At 43.2% G+C, this 17,557-nt stretch overlaps 1 protein-coding gene across 1 annotated transcript; it reads right to left on the bottom strand.

The window, feature by feature from the left end:
* Nucleotides 1-16,124: 16,124 nt before the first annotated feature.
* CCR8 (C-C motif chemokine receptor 8) lies at nucleotides 16,125-17,328 on the bottom strand. Its single transcript, XM_081246192.1, has one exon. It carries the CDS (start codon nucleotides 17,294-17,296, stop codon nucleotides 16,235-16,237), a length of 1,062 nt encoding a protein of 353 aa, XP_081102318.1. The 5' UTR covers nucleotides 17,297-17,328; the 3' UTR covers nucleotides 16,125-16,234.
* Nucleotides 17,329-17,557: the final 229 nt, after the last annotated feature.

The raw sequence follows: 17,557 nt of genomic DNA, 5'->3' as shown, positions 1-17,557 counted from the left end.
AACAGACCTCTTGAAGGTGATGGTCATGGTTCCTGTAAAGACTGCATTGGCACTGTTGTACAACGTCATGAAAAACGTGTCTATCATGGTCCCCAGTGCGCCCCCATGGGTAACCCTGCAGGGGCAGACGAGGGGAGAAAGGGAAAGAAAGAGTCACCCAGGACTCCACTCCGCACGGCGAGGTTCCAGTGAGGTGCCATGCTGAAGGGTTCCCTGCAATCCAGAACAAGATTCTTGCATCGCTCAGGGTAGAGCAGAGACGTGAGAGCAAAGAAATGCAGGGGAAGCAAACAAGGCTGTCTGAAGCAAGTTACACCTGCTTAGAAGAGAATAAACTAAAAGCAGAAGAAACTCCCCACCCCACCACCAGCTCCAACTACAAAATCTGATGAATCTTGTGTTCCCTCTTGGGTTGGTCTCAGGGGGAACTAGAAAGGTGCAGTGAAAACAGCATGGGCTTTGCAGGAAGAGACCTAACTCTAAATCTCACATTTCTAGCCATGTGACCTCAGTCAGAGAACCACTTGGGCCATCTGTTTCTTCATCCATAAGATAGGAATATCTCCTAAGAATTTTTGTGGGCATTAAATTAAGACAGCCAAATCTCCATGTGAAGGGTCTGGCATATACTGGCCACTGAACAAGAATAGTTTTTCCCCCTTCTTATTTCCAATGTCCACTGCTTACTCCACTGCCATTTAGGAGGTTCAGGAAGTCCCTAATAGGGAGAGGCCACACCTCGGGTGGGTGACCGAGGGGCTGGCGGAGCCTCCCTACCCAGGGAGTCAGTAGAATAAAGCTGCAGTAACCAAGAACCTGCTGAAGGCAGCCATGAACCCACCAACTGTCCTCTCACCCCCACCCCTCCCTGCTCTTTGACCAAGAAAAAGCCCATTTGAGCTACTGGCTGGGATGGCTCTCTGTGCCTCACCCAGGCAGCCCCTCCAGGAGGGGCTCAGGCTGGAACAAGGAGATGCACTTCTTCTCCGAGGCACTCAAAGCCGAGTTTCTTCATCTCTGTGATCCAGAAGTGGCGGGTGTCTTCTACCATTTGGACTGGAGAGTAGAGTTGAGTCGGTGAGAAAGACGTCGGGCTGGAGTCTGACCCTTGGGACGGTGCGGTCTCCAGGGCAGAAAGCATCCAACAGGAGGAGGTCCTCAGGAAACCCACTGCCCTCAGCTTCCCATCTGCACCCCCGGGATGGCCCCATAAACCTCTGAAGGAGACGAGCAGCTTCTAAGGAAGGGATGAGATCAGCAGTGTGAGGGACAGTGAGGGGTGAACTGCCTGTGAATTTGGGACACTGGTGTTCCTATCAACTGAATAATAAATACTAGTCTGAATGCATTCATTATGGCAGATCAAGGAATAGGCAGGCAAAAGTCCTTTCTGTAAATTAAGTATATATGTCCCCTCTCACTGCCACAGGTCTGAGATTTCAGAGAAATTTGTCTATACAGTGTGACTTGAATTGGGGATAATGTAGAGGACTTAATTAGAGGTAAAGCCTCCAATATATAAAATCCAAGACTTATCAAACACCTGCATTTTTACCAAGAATCTCAAAGCAGAATTTCAAATGACAGCTTAGGTATATAAAATTAGAAGACTTCGGCTGGCTCCTGTCTCTGCAACGCGGGATCCAGTCTTTGTTTTCCATCTGATGTCCTTCACTGGTTCAAGAGCTCAGCTCAAACTGACCACTAGAGGGAGCATGAGTCCTGTCCATAACAGGTTCTGGCCTCCGGCCTCAGGGGTCAGTAAGATACTGCCCCCTGGCTGCATCAGTGAGCTTCCGACCCTGTGTGTACCAGGGTACAGACACTGATCCTTAATCCCAGGCACTGCCTCTTCCCAATTCCTCACTGAGACTGCACCTGTCTGGTCTACAAGAGAGAGTGGGGCTGGCAGGTATAAGGAGATGCCGGGGTGACTGCAGACACGGGTGGAGAGAGCACTGCCCCAGGAGTCAGGAATTCCTGATTCTAGTCCAGGCTCTGCCAAAAACTCACTTCATCACCTATCTAGGCTTCAGTTTCCTCTCTTGTAAAATAAGCAGGTTGAACAAAGTGGCCTCCACGTTCCTTTTCTGGCCTAATATTGTGTGAGTCTAGGATCACCATGCCCAGACTGCCTTGCACCTGACTCTCAGGCTAATGCAGCCCACACAGGAGGTGTGGGAACTGGGCTGGGGCACAGAGCTCCTCGAGGAAAATGCACACACATAAGCAAAGATTTGCCAACAGTCCTGCACTATCCAGAGACCCGCTCCAGCCGAGGTTAAGTGCTCCTGATATAGGGATGTGAACTTACCAGGGACAGCTTTAGTGATCCTAGCTAAGTCTGCCTCTTTAAGGAACTGCAAAGAGCACAGATAACCTGGAAGTCTTGTCCCCGTCCCATCCACCATCTTCTCCATGTGTTCATTGTACAGCCTCACCATGATGGGGCTCCAGATGGCGTTGGGTAGGGAATAATCCTTTGTATTGGAATGGAGGTGGCTAATTGAGACCTGGAAAATCCAAAAGAGGTAGCTGACTATGCCTGATCCAATTCCAACTTGATTCATTCATTTATGCATGTATTTAATAGATGCAGTTTTCACCAGGCAGAGCCTATACAAATAAATGCCCAGAGATGAGAGAGAGCATGTTCTCAGAACTATACAAGTGGAAAGGTCTAGTGGTAGGGAACGGGGGCAAGGGAGGATGTCAGAGAGAAAAACTAGGGCCCAAGCTGCCATGTTAAGGAATCTGGGCTTTATACAGAAGAGCTATAAGCAGGAGAATGAAATGGTCAGATTTCCTTGTTAGAAGGATTCCTACTTGCACATGGGAACCTGTAGTCTGGTCAAGCCTCAATGACATTGGGAGCCTGGTTGATAAACAATTTAAAGACACGGTCTTTTCCCGGCCGTTTCCCTCTCCTGCTCCCCCACGTCCTCCAGGCTCTTCTCCCAACACAGTTCACTTTGGTTGACTCTCTGGTTTATTAGGCCTCTTTACTGTCCCATTACAGCTGGGGGCTCGACCAGAGACTCCCTTTTCCGGCAGACAGAGGAGAGGAGGACCAGGTTTAGGTGGCCAGCCCTCCTCCCCGGGTTTTGGAAAATCCATCATATGGCAACATTTTCTTGTACCTTCCACCTGGCTACTGTTCATATCATCAGTGCCAATCAGTCCTTCTTGCTCTTGTACAGTTTCTACTTTTTTTCTGGCTTAGTTACTGGCTTACTCACAGTTCCCTGTATACTCTCTTCCTTACCTACACAGATTGAGAAAATACAGATTCTTATATTATTTATAGACAGACAGGCTTTTAAGGGGGGGAAAAGCCTAACACCTAGGAATGGTCCCCGATCCTTACTGCCCTCTTGCAGGGAGCTTTTTGCCAGCTAGTAGAGGGTAGAGTGGCATTTGAATTCTGTCTCCCTAACTTCTTCCCGTTAATACACTGCACTGAATGGTACTTGTCCTTTAACTGCTTTGAGCATCAGTTGTTAAATCTGTAAAATGAGAATAACACCACCTGCCCTGTAGGTTGCTGTGAGGACTGAACGCGATCATGATATTGGAATGTACCTGGCTCAGTACCTGGCCCAGAGCAAGATGTTAGTTTCATCTGAATCCAACAGGAAAAGCCTCTCCTTCTCTTGTTTGATTCCAAAGAATTCTTTCCTAGTACTGATCATATGAAACCAAACCTGAACTCAAAATATTTTGGAATGAGTTTACTCATCTTATGAAATGATGAAAGGAGTGACATCCAATTGATGCTATTTTTGAGCACTTAATTTGCACACAATTCACTTTTTTTATTGGGGTATAGCTGCTTTACAATGTTGTGTTACTTTCTGCTGTACAACGAAGTGAATCAACTATATTTATATATATATCCCCTCCCTCTTGGAACTCCCTCCTACCCACCACTTCATCCCACCCATCTAGGTCACCACAGAGACCAAGCTGAGCTCCCTGTGCTATACAAAGTTCCCACTAGCTATCTGTTTTACACATGGCAATGCACATACATCAGTCCCAATCTCCCAATTCATCCCCCCTTCCCTGCCCCATGTCCACACATCCGTTCTCTATGTCTGCGTCTCTATTCTTGCCCTGCAAATAGGTTCATCTGTACCATTTTTCTAGATTCCACATATATGCGTTAATATACGATATTTCTGTTTCTCTGTCTGACTTACTTCACTCTGTATGACAGACTCTAGGTCCATCTATGTCTCTACAAATGACCCAATTTCGTTCCTTTCTTTGGGCTGAGTAATATTCCATTGTGTATAAGTACCACATCTTCTTTATCCATTCATCTATCAATGGACATTTAGGTTGCTTCCATGTCCTGGCTATCGTAAATAGTGCTACAGTGAATATTGAGGTGCATGTGTCTTTTTGAATTATGGTTTACTTAGGGTGTATGCCCAGGAATGGGATTGCTGGATCATATGGTAGCTCTATTTTTAGTTTTTTAAGGAACCTCCATACTGTTCTCCATAGTGGCTGTATCAATTTACATTCTTAGAGAACAAACTTATGGCTACCAGGGGGGAAGAGTGAGAGGAAGGGATAGTTATGGAGTTTGGTGTCGACATGTACACGCTACCATATTTAAAATGGATAACCAACAAGGATCTACTGTATAGCACAGGGAACTCTGCACAATGTTATGGGCAGCCTGGATGGGAGGGGAGTTTGGGGGAGAATGGATACATGTATATGTATGGCTGAGTCACTTTGCTGTGCACCTGAAACTATCACAACATTGTTAATTGGCTATACTCCAATATAAAATAAAAAGTTTATTCAGTGGCTTGAAAAAAAATAAATTAAAAAAAGTTTACATTCCCACCAACAGTACAAGAGGGTTTCATTTTCTCCACACCCTCTCCAGCATTTATTGTTTGTAGTTTTCTGATGATGGCCATTCTGACCAGTGTGAGGTGATACCTCATTGCAGTTTTGATCTGCATTTCTCTAATAATTAGTGATGTTGAGCATCTTTTCATGTGCCTCTTGGCCATCTGTATGTCTTCTTTGGAGAAATGTCTATTTAGGTCTTCTGCCTATTGTTTGATTGGGTTGTTTGTTTTTTTGATATTGAGCTGCATGAGCTGTTTGTATATTTTGGAGATTAATCCCTAGTCAGTTGCTTTGTTTGCAAATATTTTCTCCCATTCTGAGGGTTGTCTTTTCATCTCGTTTATGGTTTTCTTTGCTGTGCAAAAGCTTTTAAGTTTCATTGGGTCCCATTTGTTTATTTTTGTTTTTATTTTCATTATGCTAGGAGGTGGGTCAAAAAAGACCTTATGGTGATTTATGGCAAAGAGTGTTTTTCCTATTTTTTCCTCTAAGAGTTTTGTAGTGTCCAGTCTTACATTTAGGTCTTTAATCCATTTTGAGTTTATTTTTGTGTATGGTGTTAAGGAGTGTTCTAATTTCATTCTTTTACATGTAGCTCTCCAGTTTTCCCAGCACCACTTACTGAAGAGACTGTCTTTTCTCCATTGTATATTCTTGGCTCCTTTGTCATAGATTAGATGACCTTAGGTGTGTGGGTTCATCTCTGGGCTTTCTGTTCTGTTCCATTGATCTATATTTCTATTTTTGTGCCAGTACCATACTGTCTTGATTACTGTAGCTTTGTAGTATAGTCTCAAGTCAGGGAGTCTGATTCCTACAGCTCCGTTTTTCTTTCTCAAGGTTGCTTTAGCTGTTCAGGGTCTTTTGTGTTTCCATACAAATTGTAAAATTTTTTGTTCTAATTCTGTGAAAAATGCCGCTGAAAATTTGATAGGGATTACATTGTATCTGTAGATTGCTTTGGGTAGTATAGTCATTTTCACAATATTGATTCTTCCAATCCAAGAACATGGCATATCTCTCCATCTCTTTCTGTCATCTTTGATTTCTTTCATCAGTGTCTTATAGTTTTCTGAGTACAGGTCTTTTGCCTCCTTAGGTAGGTTTATTCCTAGGTATTTTATTCTTTATATTGTAATGGTAAATGGGGTTGTTTCCTTAATTTCCCTTTCTGATCTTTCATTGTTAGTGTATAGGAATGCAAGAGATTTCTGTGCATTAATTTTGTATCCTGCAACCTTACCAAATTCATTGATTAGCTCTAGTAGTTTTCTGGTGGCTACTTTAGAATTTTCCACATGTAGTATCATGTCATCTACAAACAGTGACAATTTTACTTCTTCTTTTCCAATTTGGGTTCATTTTATTTCTTTTTCTTCTCTGACTGCCGTGGCTAGGACTTCCAAAACTCTGTTGAATGAGAGTGGCAAGAGTGGACATCCTTGTCCTGTTCCTGATTTTAGAGGAAATGCTTTCAGTTTTTCACCATTGAGAATGATGTTTGCTGTGGGTTTGTCATATATGGCCTTTATTATGTCAAGGTAGGTTCACTCTATGCCCAATTTCTGAAGAGTTTTTTTTTTTATCATAATTGGGTGTTGAATTTTGTCAAAAGCTTTTTCTGCATCTATTGAGATGATCATATGGTTTTTATTTTTCAATTTGTTAATATGGTGTATCACACTGATTGATTTGCGTATACTGAAGAATCCTTGCATCCCTGGGATAAATCCCAATTGATAATGATGTATGATCCTTTTAATGTGTTGTTGAATTCTGTTTGCTTGTATTTTTTTTTTTTTTTTTTTTTTTTTTTTTTTTTGCGGTATGCGGGCCTCTCACTGTTGTGGCCTCTCCCGTTGCGGAGCACAGGTTCCGGATGCGCAGGCTCAGCGGCCATGGCTCACGGGCCCAGCCGCTCCGCGGCATATGGGATCCTCCCGGACCGGGGCACGAACCCGTATCCCCTGCATCGGCAGGCGGACTCTCAACCACTGCGCCACCAGGGAGGCCCTGTTTGCTTGTATTTTGTTGAAGATTTTTGCATCTATGTTCATCAGTGATATTGGTCTGTAGTTTTCTTTCTTTGTGACATCTTTGTCTGGTTTAGGTATCAGGGTAATGGTGGCCTTGTAGAATGAGCTTGGGAGTGTTCCTTCCTATGCAATTTTTTGGAAGTTTGAGAAGGATGGGTGTTAGCTCTTCTCTAAATATTTGATAGAATGCACCTCTGAAGCCATCTGGTCCTGGACTTTTGTTTGTTGGAAGATTTTTAATTGCAGTTTCAATTTCATTACTTATGCTTGGTCTGTTTATATTTTCTATTTCTTCCTGGTTCAGTCTTGGAAGGTTGTACATTTCTAAAAATTTGTCCATTTCTTCCAGGTTGTCCATTTTATTGGCATAGAGTTGCTTGTAGTAGTCTCTTAGGATCCTTGGTGTTTCTGCGGTGTCAGTTGTAATTTCTCCTTTTTCATTTCTAATTTTATTGTTTTGAATCCTCTCCCTTTTTTTCTTGATGAGCCTGGCTAAAGGTTTACCAATTTTGTTTATCTTCTCGAAGAACCAGCTTTTAGTTTCAATGATTTTTTTGCTGTTGTTTTCTTCTTTTCTGTTTCATTTATTTTTGCTCTGATCTTTATGATTTCTTTCCTTCTACTAACTTTGGGTTTTGTTTGTTCTTTTTTCTCTAGTTGCTTTAGGTGTAAGGTTAGGTTGTTTTTTTGAGATTTTTCTTGTTTCTTGAGGTAGGATTGAATTGCTAAAAACTTCCCCCATAGGACTGCTTTTGCTTCATCCCATAGGTTTTGGGTCTTCGTGTTTTCAGTGTCATTTGTTTCTATGTATTTTTTGATTTCCTCTTTTATTTTTTCAATGATCTTTTGGTTATTTAGTAGTGTATTGTTTAGCCTCCATGTGTTTGTGTTTTTTACAGTTTTTTTCCCCTGTAATTGACTTCTAAACTCATAGCATTGTGGTCAGAAAAGAGGCTTGATACAATTTCAATTTTCTTAAATTTAAGAAGGCTTGATTTTTGACCCAAGATGCGATCTATCCTGGAGAATGTTCTGTGTGCACTTGAGAAGAAAGTGCATTCTGCTGCTTTCAGATGGTATGCCCTATAAATATCAATTAAATCTATCTGGTCTATTGTGTCATTTAAAGCTTCTGTTTCCTTATTAATTTTCTGTCCTGATGATCTGTCCATTGGTGTAAGTGGGGTGTTAAAGCCCCCACCATTTTTGTGTTACTGTCGATTTCCCCTTTTATAGCTGTTAGCACTTGCCTTATGTATTGAGGTGCTCCTATGTTGGGTGCATAAATATTTATAATTGTTATATCTTCTTGGATTGATCCCTTGATTATTATGTAGTGTCCTTCCTTGTCTCTTGTAACAGTCTTTATTTTAAAGTCTATTTTATCTGACATGAGTATTGCTACTACAGCTTTCTTTTGATTTCCATTTGTATGGAATATCTTTTTCCATCCCCTCACTTTCAGTCTGTATGTGTCCCTAGGTCTGAAGTGGGTCTCTTGTAGACAGTATATATATGGGTCTGTTTTTGTATGCATTCAGCCAGTCTGTGTCTTTTGGTTGAAGCATTTAATACACTTACATTTAAGGTAATTATTGATATGTATGTTCCTATTCCCATTTTCTTTATTGTTTTGGGTTTGTTTTTGTAGGTCTTTTTCTTCTTCCTCTCTGTGTTTCCTGCCTAGAGAAGTTCCTTTAACATTTGTTGTAAAGCTGGTTTGGTGGTGCTGAATCCTCTTAGCTTTTGCTTGCTATAAAGCTTTTGATTTCTCTGTTGAATCTGAATGAGATCCTTGCTGGGTAGAGTAATCTTGGTTGTAGGTTTTTCCCTTTCATCACTTTAAATATATCCTGCCACTCCCTTCTGGCCTGCAGAGTTTCTGCTGAAAAATCAGCTGATAACCTTATGGGGATTCCTTTGTATGTTATTTTTTGCTTTTCCCTTGCTCCTTTTAATATTTTTTCTTTGAATTTAATTTTTGTTAGTTTGATTAATATGTGTCTCAGAGTGTTGCTCCTTGCTTTTATCCTGTGTGGGAGTCTCTGCGCTTCCTGGACGTGGGTGGCTATTTCCTTTCCCATGTTAGGGAAGTTTTCAACTATAATCTCTTCAAATATTTTCTCAGACCCTCTCTCTTTCTCTTCTTCTTATCTCCCTATAATTCAAATGTTGGTGCATTTAATGTTGTCCCAGAGGTCTCTGAAACTGTCCTCAATTCTTTTCATTCTTTTTTCTTTTTTCTGCTCCTCAGCAGTTATTTCCACCATTCTATCTTCCAGCTCACTTATTCATTTCTCTGCCTCAGTTATTGTGCTATTGATTCCTTCTAGAGTATTTTTCATTTCAGTTGTTGTGTTGTTCATCTCTGTTTGTTTGTTCTTTAGTTCTTCTACGTCTTTGTTAAACATTTCTTTTATTTTCTCGATCCATGTCTCCATTCTATTTCTGATATTCTGGATCATCTTTACTATCATTACTCTGAATTCTTTTTCAGGTAGGTTGCCTATTTCCTCTTCATTTATTTGGTCTTGTAGGTGTTTACCTTGCTCCTTCATCTGTAACATATTGTTTTTGTCATCTCACTTTTTTTGATGGGTTGGGCTGTGTTCCTGTCTTGCTGATTGTTTGGCCTGAAGCGTCCAGCACTGGAGTTTGCAGGCAGCTGGGTGGAGCTGAGTCTTGGTGCCAAGATGAGGATCTCTGGGAGACCTCACACTGATTAATATTCCCTGGGACCTGAAGTTCTCTGTTAGTCCAGCAGCTTGGACTCAGCACTCCCACCACAGGAGCTCAGGCCCAAGCCCTGGCCTGGGATCCAAGACCCCACAAGCCATGTGGCACGGCCAAAAAAAACAAAAACAAAAAACATAAAACAAACAGAAAAGAGCAGAACAGTAACAAAGAATAAAAAATTAAATAAAATTAGAAAAATAAAAAATATATTAGAAAAAAAATAAAAATGAAACAACAAAACAGAACCAGAACAGCAGAAAGAAAAAAGAAAAAAAGAAAAAAGAAAATAAAGAAAATGAAAAAAATTTTTAATTAGAAAATTCCCTGGTGCCTTCTCTATCAGTGTACTTGCCCCCACAGTGAGCTACAGCCTCCCCCGCCTCCCCAATAGGCTGCCAAGACCTCTAGGTAGATATCTGGACCCACTGTGCCAGCCCCAGCTCTGCATGTGTTCCTCTCACCAGCGTCTGTTCCTGGAGCTGGCCCAGAGCACACATGCCCATGCAGGTCAGTTGGGGCACAGGCCTCCACAGGCTCACCCGCAGGGGCTGGCACAGCCGGAGAAGGCCTTGGAGGAGGCGGCACTTGACCTACCTGTATATGCATGGCCAGAGGAAGCCCTGTCAGGGGTGCCCCCGCTGGGGCCGGCACAGCTGGAAGAGGTGTTGGCAGGGGTGGGGGGGCTGGGGGGGCAAGAGGGTCAGGCTCAGGACCTGCCCAGCTGGAGGAGGCCCCAGTGGGTGGGGATTCAGGCCTGGGACCCTAGCAGGCTTGCCAGGGCCTGAGTGGGTGGGGGAGAGGCTGGCCACATTCCCCTCCAATCCCCTGATCCCCCTAAGGTCCCTCTCTATCCCCGCTGATCCCTTTGCCGTGAGTGGGCCCCTCCGAGTGTGGGAACCTCTCCCCTTCCCCAGCCCCCCACAGGGTACCATCACACCTCCACCTTTCTTTCCTCTTTCCTTCCCTCCCACATCCTACCTGGTCATGCAGGGATTCCTCCCATCCCCTTAGGTGTCCGAGGACCACTACCAGCGCCTAGTAGGTGCCCTAGTTGTGAGGAGACACGAACTCCATGTCCTCTTACTCCACCATCTTGACTCTGCTCCACAATTCACCTTTTTTTAAATTTAAGGTCTTCATTGTATTTATTACTTTTTCCATTCAGCACCGTTAAGATATACCCACGATCTGAGTATTTTGTAACTTCCTGTGATCTCCTTTTGAACTGAAGACTTAAAAAGTGAATATTATTTGGTTCCAAAGCTTGTGCTTTTTAAAACTGTATTTTTTTTTTTTTTTTTTTTATTATTATTTTTTTTTGCGGTACGCGGGCCTCTCACTGCCGTGGCCTTTCCCGTTGCGGAGCACAGGCTCCGGACGCGCAGGCTCAGCGGCCATGGCTCACGGGCCCAGCAGCTTCGCGGCATGTGGGATCTTCCCGGACCGGGGCACGAACCCGTGTCCCCTGCATCGGCAGGCGGACTCTCAACCACTGCGCCACCAGGGAAGCCCTAAAACTGTATATTTTTTTACATCTTTATTGGACTATAAATGCTTTACAATTGTGTGTTAGTTTCTGCTTTATAACAAAGTGAATCAGCTATACATATACATATACCCCCAAATCTCCTCCCTCTTGCCACAATTCACTTTTAATTATGCTTTTTTTTTTTTTTTTTGGTCCGGAAAATGCTACATTAAACTGTCATCACTGCTCTCCCTTGAGTTGCCACTAATCAGATTCTCTTTCCCTAATTCTGCTTGCTCTGGGGAATCACCAACCCAACTTTCCCATATGGGAATGTTCAGCAGGGTCGGTAAGACTGGAAGAGCCTCCAGATGTTGTCTCTAAGTTCCCAGTTTGAGGGTCCACCCCTCAATATAGGACGAAATGGCCAAGTGGAATGAGCATCTTCTAAGAATCAGGAGTCCTGGCTCTAAGGCTCTGCTGTGGCCTTGGGCAGGCCATCTTGTATCTCCAGGCCTCAGATTTCTCATCTGTCGATGGAGTCTAGGGTTCCTTCCACCTCCCTCAATCTGGGACTCTCTGACCACACTCACAGCTGCTCGCATCTGTACATGATGTGGGTACACACGGTGATGGGTGGGGCTGGCATCCAGTCTGACTTGAGCATCCGGGGCTGGCCAGCCAGGGCTGGGAGAAGGGGTGCTGCATTTCAGTGCCTCACCAGCCACCTGAGACCTCTCTGCAGCATGATGTCCAGCTGAGATGTGTCAACTGAACCTCCTTACAAAGGCAAGCCTTCCTCCTGGTACATGAGCACTGGCCTGAGGCTCAGACTCAGCCAATCAGAGCCTGTGTTGGTCCCCTGAGGGGCAGAGAGAGAATGGCAGCCAGGGCATCCCAAGTCCCTCTCCCATTGCCAGGCAAAGCAGTGGTGAGCAGAACTAGAAGGGACATTAGGCAATCACAGGTTAGTAAGTTACAAATGCATTTGATTTCGGGAGCTGCCAGATGAATTTTTGTTTGTGTGAACCATGTGCCTGGAACAACTGAATCAATCTCAGAATGTTTTGCAAGCCAGGGTCACCAGGGTCACAAACAATGACCAGGAACCAGAGTGGATAACCTCAGTCTCTGCGTGTGAGGACAGATGGCCCTGATACCTCACCCCAGTTCTTAACTGTGTCTTGTTTCAGGAACCAGTTCATTTCTTCATCCAACAAATATTAATTAAGCACATATTGTGGGCCAGGGACTGTTCCAGACTTTGGAGATGCAGCAGTGAATAAAACAGATAAAGTCAATGACCTCATGGGGCTTACATCCTAGTTGGTAATAACAAGTAACATTAATTGTTGTGCTTTCTGTACCCAGGCACTGTTCTGTTTCTCTGTTCTATCACATTTAAACATTTTTTAAAATTTATTTTATTTTTGGCTGCGTTGGATCTTTGTTGCTGTGTATGGGCTTTCTCCAGTTGCGGAGAGTGGGGGCTACTCTTCGTTGTGGTGGGTGGGCTTCTCATTGCGGTGGCTTCTCTTGTCGCGAAGCACGGGCTCTAGGCACAAAGGCTCAGTAGCTGTGGCGCATGGGCTTAGTTGCTCTGTGGCATGTGGGATCTTCCCAGACCAGGGCTTGAACCCGTGTCCCCTGCATTGGCAGGCAGATTCTTAACCACTGTGCCACCAGGGAAGCCCTGTTTTATTGCTTTTAATACTTATGCTATCTCATAAATAGTCCAAATTAAAATTTCACCAATTGTTCCTAAACCATCCTTCAGAGCATTTCCCCCTCGATCCAGAATCCAATTTAAGATCATGTATTTCTTTAAACTGGAACAGTTTTTCAGCCTTTCCTTGACAGATACATTCTTAACATACCAAGCACATATACCAGATACACACAGGAATGATCTCCCATTCTTTCAGTCTTGCTGTAGGAGACTCTTGTTACTGCCAGCTAGTGAACGAACGGTAGGTGGCGTTAGACACAGCGCATAACCCTGTATAACCAACCATTTCACAGAAATCAGAGGTATGCATTATTACTATCTGCATTTTACATGTAGGGAAACTGAAGCACAGAACAGTTAAAGTAAGCTGTCCAAAGTTGCACAGCTAGTAGAAGGCTATGTGCTGTGTATTTTTATTATAGTAATAATAATTAACCTTTTATGTGTACAAAGATGTTTACAGGTTACAGGTGGGACATCAGGCAGTCCTATGGAGAAGGCAAGACAGAAAGCATCATCATCACCATCTTCAACCTCATCTTATACATGACTGCCTTGACACGCAGAGAGGTTACTTTAGGCTGGCTTGTAAGTGAGGAGCAGGGTCCAGGACAGGAATTCTGAGGCATCTCCTGCAATGTCCTATCAGGAAAGGCCAGCATGGTTCAATATCCAGAGATACATCCCACTTCACAAGTGTTGGCCGCTCCAAATGGTCTTTGCTGGGTTGGAGAGAGAAAAACCCTGGCAGGCAGCAGTCCAGTAGCACGTAGAGTAGACCCCTCCCCAATTCACACCCCGACCATCGAGCTGGTCCAGTCTGGTGGTGCCCTAGGTGGAGGCCCCTCCGAGGGGCTGGCTGAACTCAGAGTCGTGTCCTGAAGAACTCAGCCTATTCCAGGCCAGGCAGCGGGGCAGCCCAGCTGAGGAGCACAGGGCACGTGTAAGAAGACAGTGCACTTGCAGGAGGTAGTGGGGAACTCCGTGGCTTTGGACACATCATGCTCTGGGATTCTGATTTGGCAGCCTCTTAGGTTAACAATAATCATTCTGAAGGGCTCTTTGAAGATTAATGAGAAAATGCCAGTTAAGTGCCCAGCTCAGAGTATAGGTGCCCAAAAATGTGAATGTCCCTCTGTTCCCTTCCCCATATCCCTCCTGACCTCATCATTTCTTTTTTCTTTTATAGTCATCTCTAGATGAAACACATATGGATTATTCTTTGTTTGATGGATTATTTCTAGCAAATGTTCCATTTCAGGTTGACTCCCCTGCCACTCAGAATGTATCAGGACAAGTCAGGATGAACTCAAGTAAACACTAGCCACTTTTAATATTTAATAAAACCATCTATTATTAGAAAGGTAATTTGCTATTGCTTTGAGAAAGTAAATTCCAACGCACTTCAGACCTAGGGTTTAATGGCATTTTGCTTTTGCCGTTTAAGATTATTTATATACGTTTCCTCCATTAGCAGAGCTACACGAGGGCCAATTATAATGTCTTTTATAAAATTCAAAACATGTTTTTCACGTATTATAATTATTTTCTCCTATATCATCTCACCCGCAAGTATATCTGTCAAAATACTTAAAAATTGGTTCACGCTCTTAAATGAACTTGCTGTGGCTTGATCTTGGTATCTATTACATGGACAGGATAGCTGCCATTATGCATGTGGCTTGAGCAGAGTCATCTAAATCTGACTCAACATAGCCCAGTAGTCAGCTGATTATTTGTTTCAAATATATAAATCCTTTTGCATACAGCTAATGGCAAAGAGTAGAGGCTTGCCTTAGCAAGGAACACACAAAGCCACCAGACTGACTTTGGTGTCAGGAATTCCTTTTAAGAAACAGACAGGGCACTTCCCTGGTGGCACAGAGGTTAAGAATCTACCTGCCAATGCAGGAGACATGGGTTTGAGCCCTGGTTCGGGAAGATTCCACATGCCGCGGAGCAACAAAGCCCATGCACTACAACTACTGAGCCTGTGCTCTAGAGCCCGCAAGCCACAACTACTGAGCCCGCTCACCTAGAGCCTGTGCTCTGCAACAAGAGAAGCCACCGCAATGAGAAGCCTGCGCACCGCAAGAAAGAGTAGCCCCCGCTCGCCGCCAACTAGAGAAAGCCTGCGTGCAGCAACGAAGACCCAAAACAGCCAAAAATAAATAATAAATTAATTAATTAATTAAGAAAAAGAAACAGAGGGGAGTACACCTGAAACTAACACAACATTGTAAATCAACTATACTCCAATAAAATTTTTTTTAAAAAAAGGCGACACACAGCATGATTCTATCTGACCTCATCATTTCAACCCAGCAAGTATCAAGGCCATCACTGTGCCAGCATGAAAAATATAATAGTTGAAATAAGGAGCACATTATATACATATATATATATCTACACACATATATATATAATAGCTGAAATGAGAGCATAATAGATGGAATATAGCTAAAACATGAATTAGAAAATTGGAAGAGCAAATTAAAGAACTCTTTAAAAAACAGAAAATATAAAATAGAGCTACAAGATATAGATAAGTATTAACACTCAGTTAACTAGAATTCAGGGAGAAAAAGACACACACACAAATTGAAGAACCATTTGAATAAATCGTGGAGATCAATCTCCCAGGATTGAAGGGAGGCCAGAGTGGCTGGACCAGCACAAGTAAAGAGAAAAGGGAGACAGTCTTTGCGGGGTATTACAGGCCCTGTTGAAGAGTTGTCAGGTTGGTTGGTTGGTTTTGTTGTGTGTGGGGGAGGGGGACTTGCATTTTTTTATTATGTTATAATTGACGTATAATACAATCCACCCTTTGTTTTGGGGGCCAAATCTGGCCAGGACATTATAAGAAAGAAAAATTACAGGACAAGATCTCTCATGAACACAGATACAAAAATCCCAAGAGAATCCAATTATTTATTAAAATGATCATAACCATGAGGTCATTTTTTCCAGGGAAAATACATGTTGACTTAAAATAAGAAAATCAATAAACATAGTTCACCAAATTAACAGAATAATGGAGAAAAACTACATGATCACTTCAATAGATAAGGAAAAAGCATTTGATAAAATTTAAGTTGGTATTTGATAAAGATACTCCAAAAACTAAGGAAAAAAATATCCCTAGAGCTAACATTACAATTCATAGTGAAATATATAGACTCTTTTCAGAAAATAGTAACAAAGTTTTTGAAAGTTGAGAAGATTAATTTGCAATAGTAGTAATTCCTTGAATATCATGAAATAAGTCTTGTGTCTGTATCCAAATTTCTAAGTCTCCCTTCACGTAGTCTCAGACTCCAGTGTGAATCATTTTTGTCTCCTGAAAGAAGATGGGTGATGGAAGCAGAGGGCTGCTCTAAGGCACCTGCCTCACAAAATGTAGTCTATACTGGAGGAATGGGAGGAGTGCTGATAGGAGGATGACCTTTCCCAGGCTTCCCTAGAGATTTGTCTTCCTATGTAGAGGCAGATGTGGCTGCAACTTTTCTGAAATATTTCTGAGAGGTGTTTCTTGAACTTCTCGCCCATGAACGCATAGATAACAGGGTTCACACAGCAGTGGGTGAAGGAAATGGTTTCTGTGACATGGGTGGCATAGATCAACCGCTGGCTCATGACGCATCCATCCAAGATGTGCATGTTGTGCAGGGAAGTAAGGAAGAGTACTACATTGAACGGGACCCAGAAGAGTAAAGAGACAACCACCACAACGAGCACGAGCTTGATGGCCTTGGTCTTGTTGTGGTTCTGGCAACTCTTCAGCTGGTGCAGGATGCTAATGTAGCAGAACATAAGGATGGTGAATGGGATCAACAGGCCTAAGATATTAATTTCAAAGTGGATGAACATGTTCCACTTCAGCGTCTCTTGATTGTAATACAAATAACACTGTAGAACACCATCTTCAGAGGTCTCTTGGTAAAATACTAGTAACGGGCTGGTGGCCACGAGGGCAATCAGCCACACCACCAGGCTCAGGGCTGTGCCCATTCTGGTCGTCCTCACTTTCATGGCGTATACAGCACGGACAACTGCCAGGTACCTGTCCACGCTCATGAGGGTGATAAAGAACATGCTGCTAAAGAAGCCAATGTAATAAAAGCCAGAGACCACCTTGCACATTACAGTCCCAAACACCCACTGGTCCAGCTGATAGTGGGTCTGAAAGGGGAAGGAGAAGACAACAAGCAAGTCAGACAGGGCCAGGTTCAAGAGGTATATGTCTGTGATGCTCGTCAGCTTCTTGCAGGTGACAAGGACCAGGATGACCAGGCTGTTTCCCAGAAGACCAAATACAAACAGGAGGCAGTAAAAAATGGCAAGAAGCAACTTGCTATCTCTTTGGATAAGTTCCCCATCACAGGGGCTTGAGATGATATCAGGATAGTAGTAGTCAGTTATTGTCACATTGGGCTCAAGTGTATAATCCATCAAGGCAGGAAGACTTGGCCACAGAGGCACCTAAGAGAGATTCATTTAACAATATTTTTATTTAAAAGTGTGGATTGAATTGTGCCTCCCGCCCCTCCCAAGTTCATGTGTTGAAGCTCTAAAGCCCTGTTATGGTCTAACTGTGTCCTTCCAAAATTTGTATGTTGAAACCCTACCCCCATTGTGATGGTATTAGGAGGTGGAGCCTTTGCAAAGTGATTGGATTAGGTGAGGTCATAAGGGTGGAGCCCTCATGAATGG

Source organism: Mesoplodon bidens, assembly GCF_964165515.1.
Source record: "Mesoplodon bidens genome assembly, chromosome: 10".
Taxonomy (NCBI): Eukaryota; Metazoa; Chordata; class Mammalia; order Artiodactyla; family Ziphiidae; genus Mesoplodon; species Mesoplodon bidens.
Note: the sequence above shows the minus strand (reverse complement) of the source record. Positions and strands in the feature narration are given on the sequence as shown.

Bases quoted from the DNA above. Each gene is read 5' to 3' on its own strand.
- CCR8 (XM_081246192.1), bottom strand. From the start codon at position 17,296: ATGGATTATACACTTGAGCCCAATGTGACAATAACTGACTACTACTAT.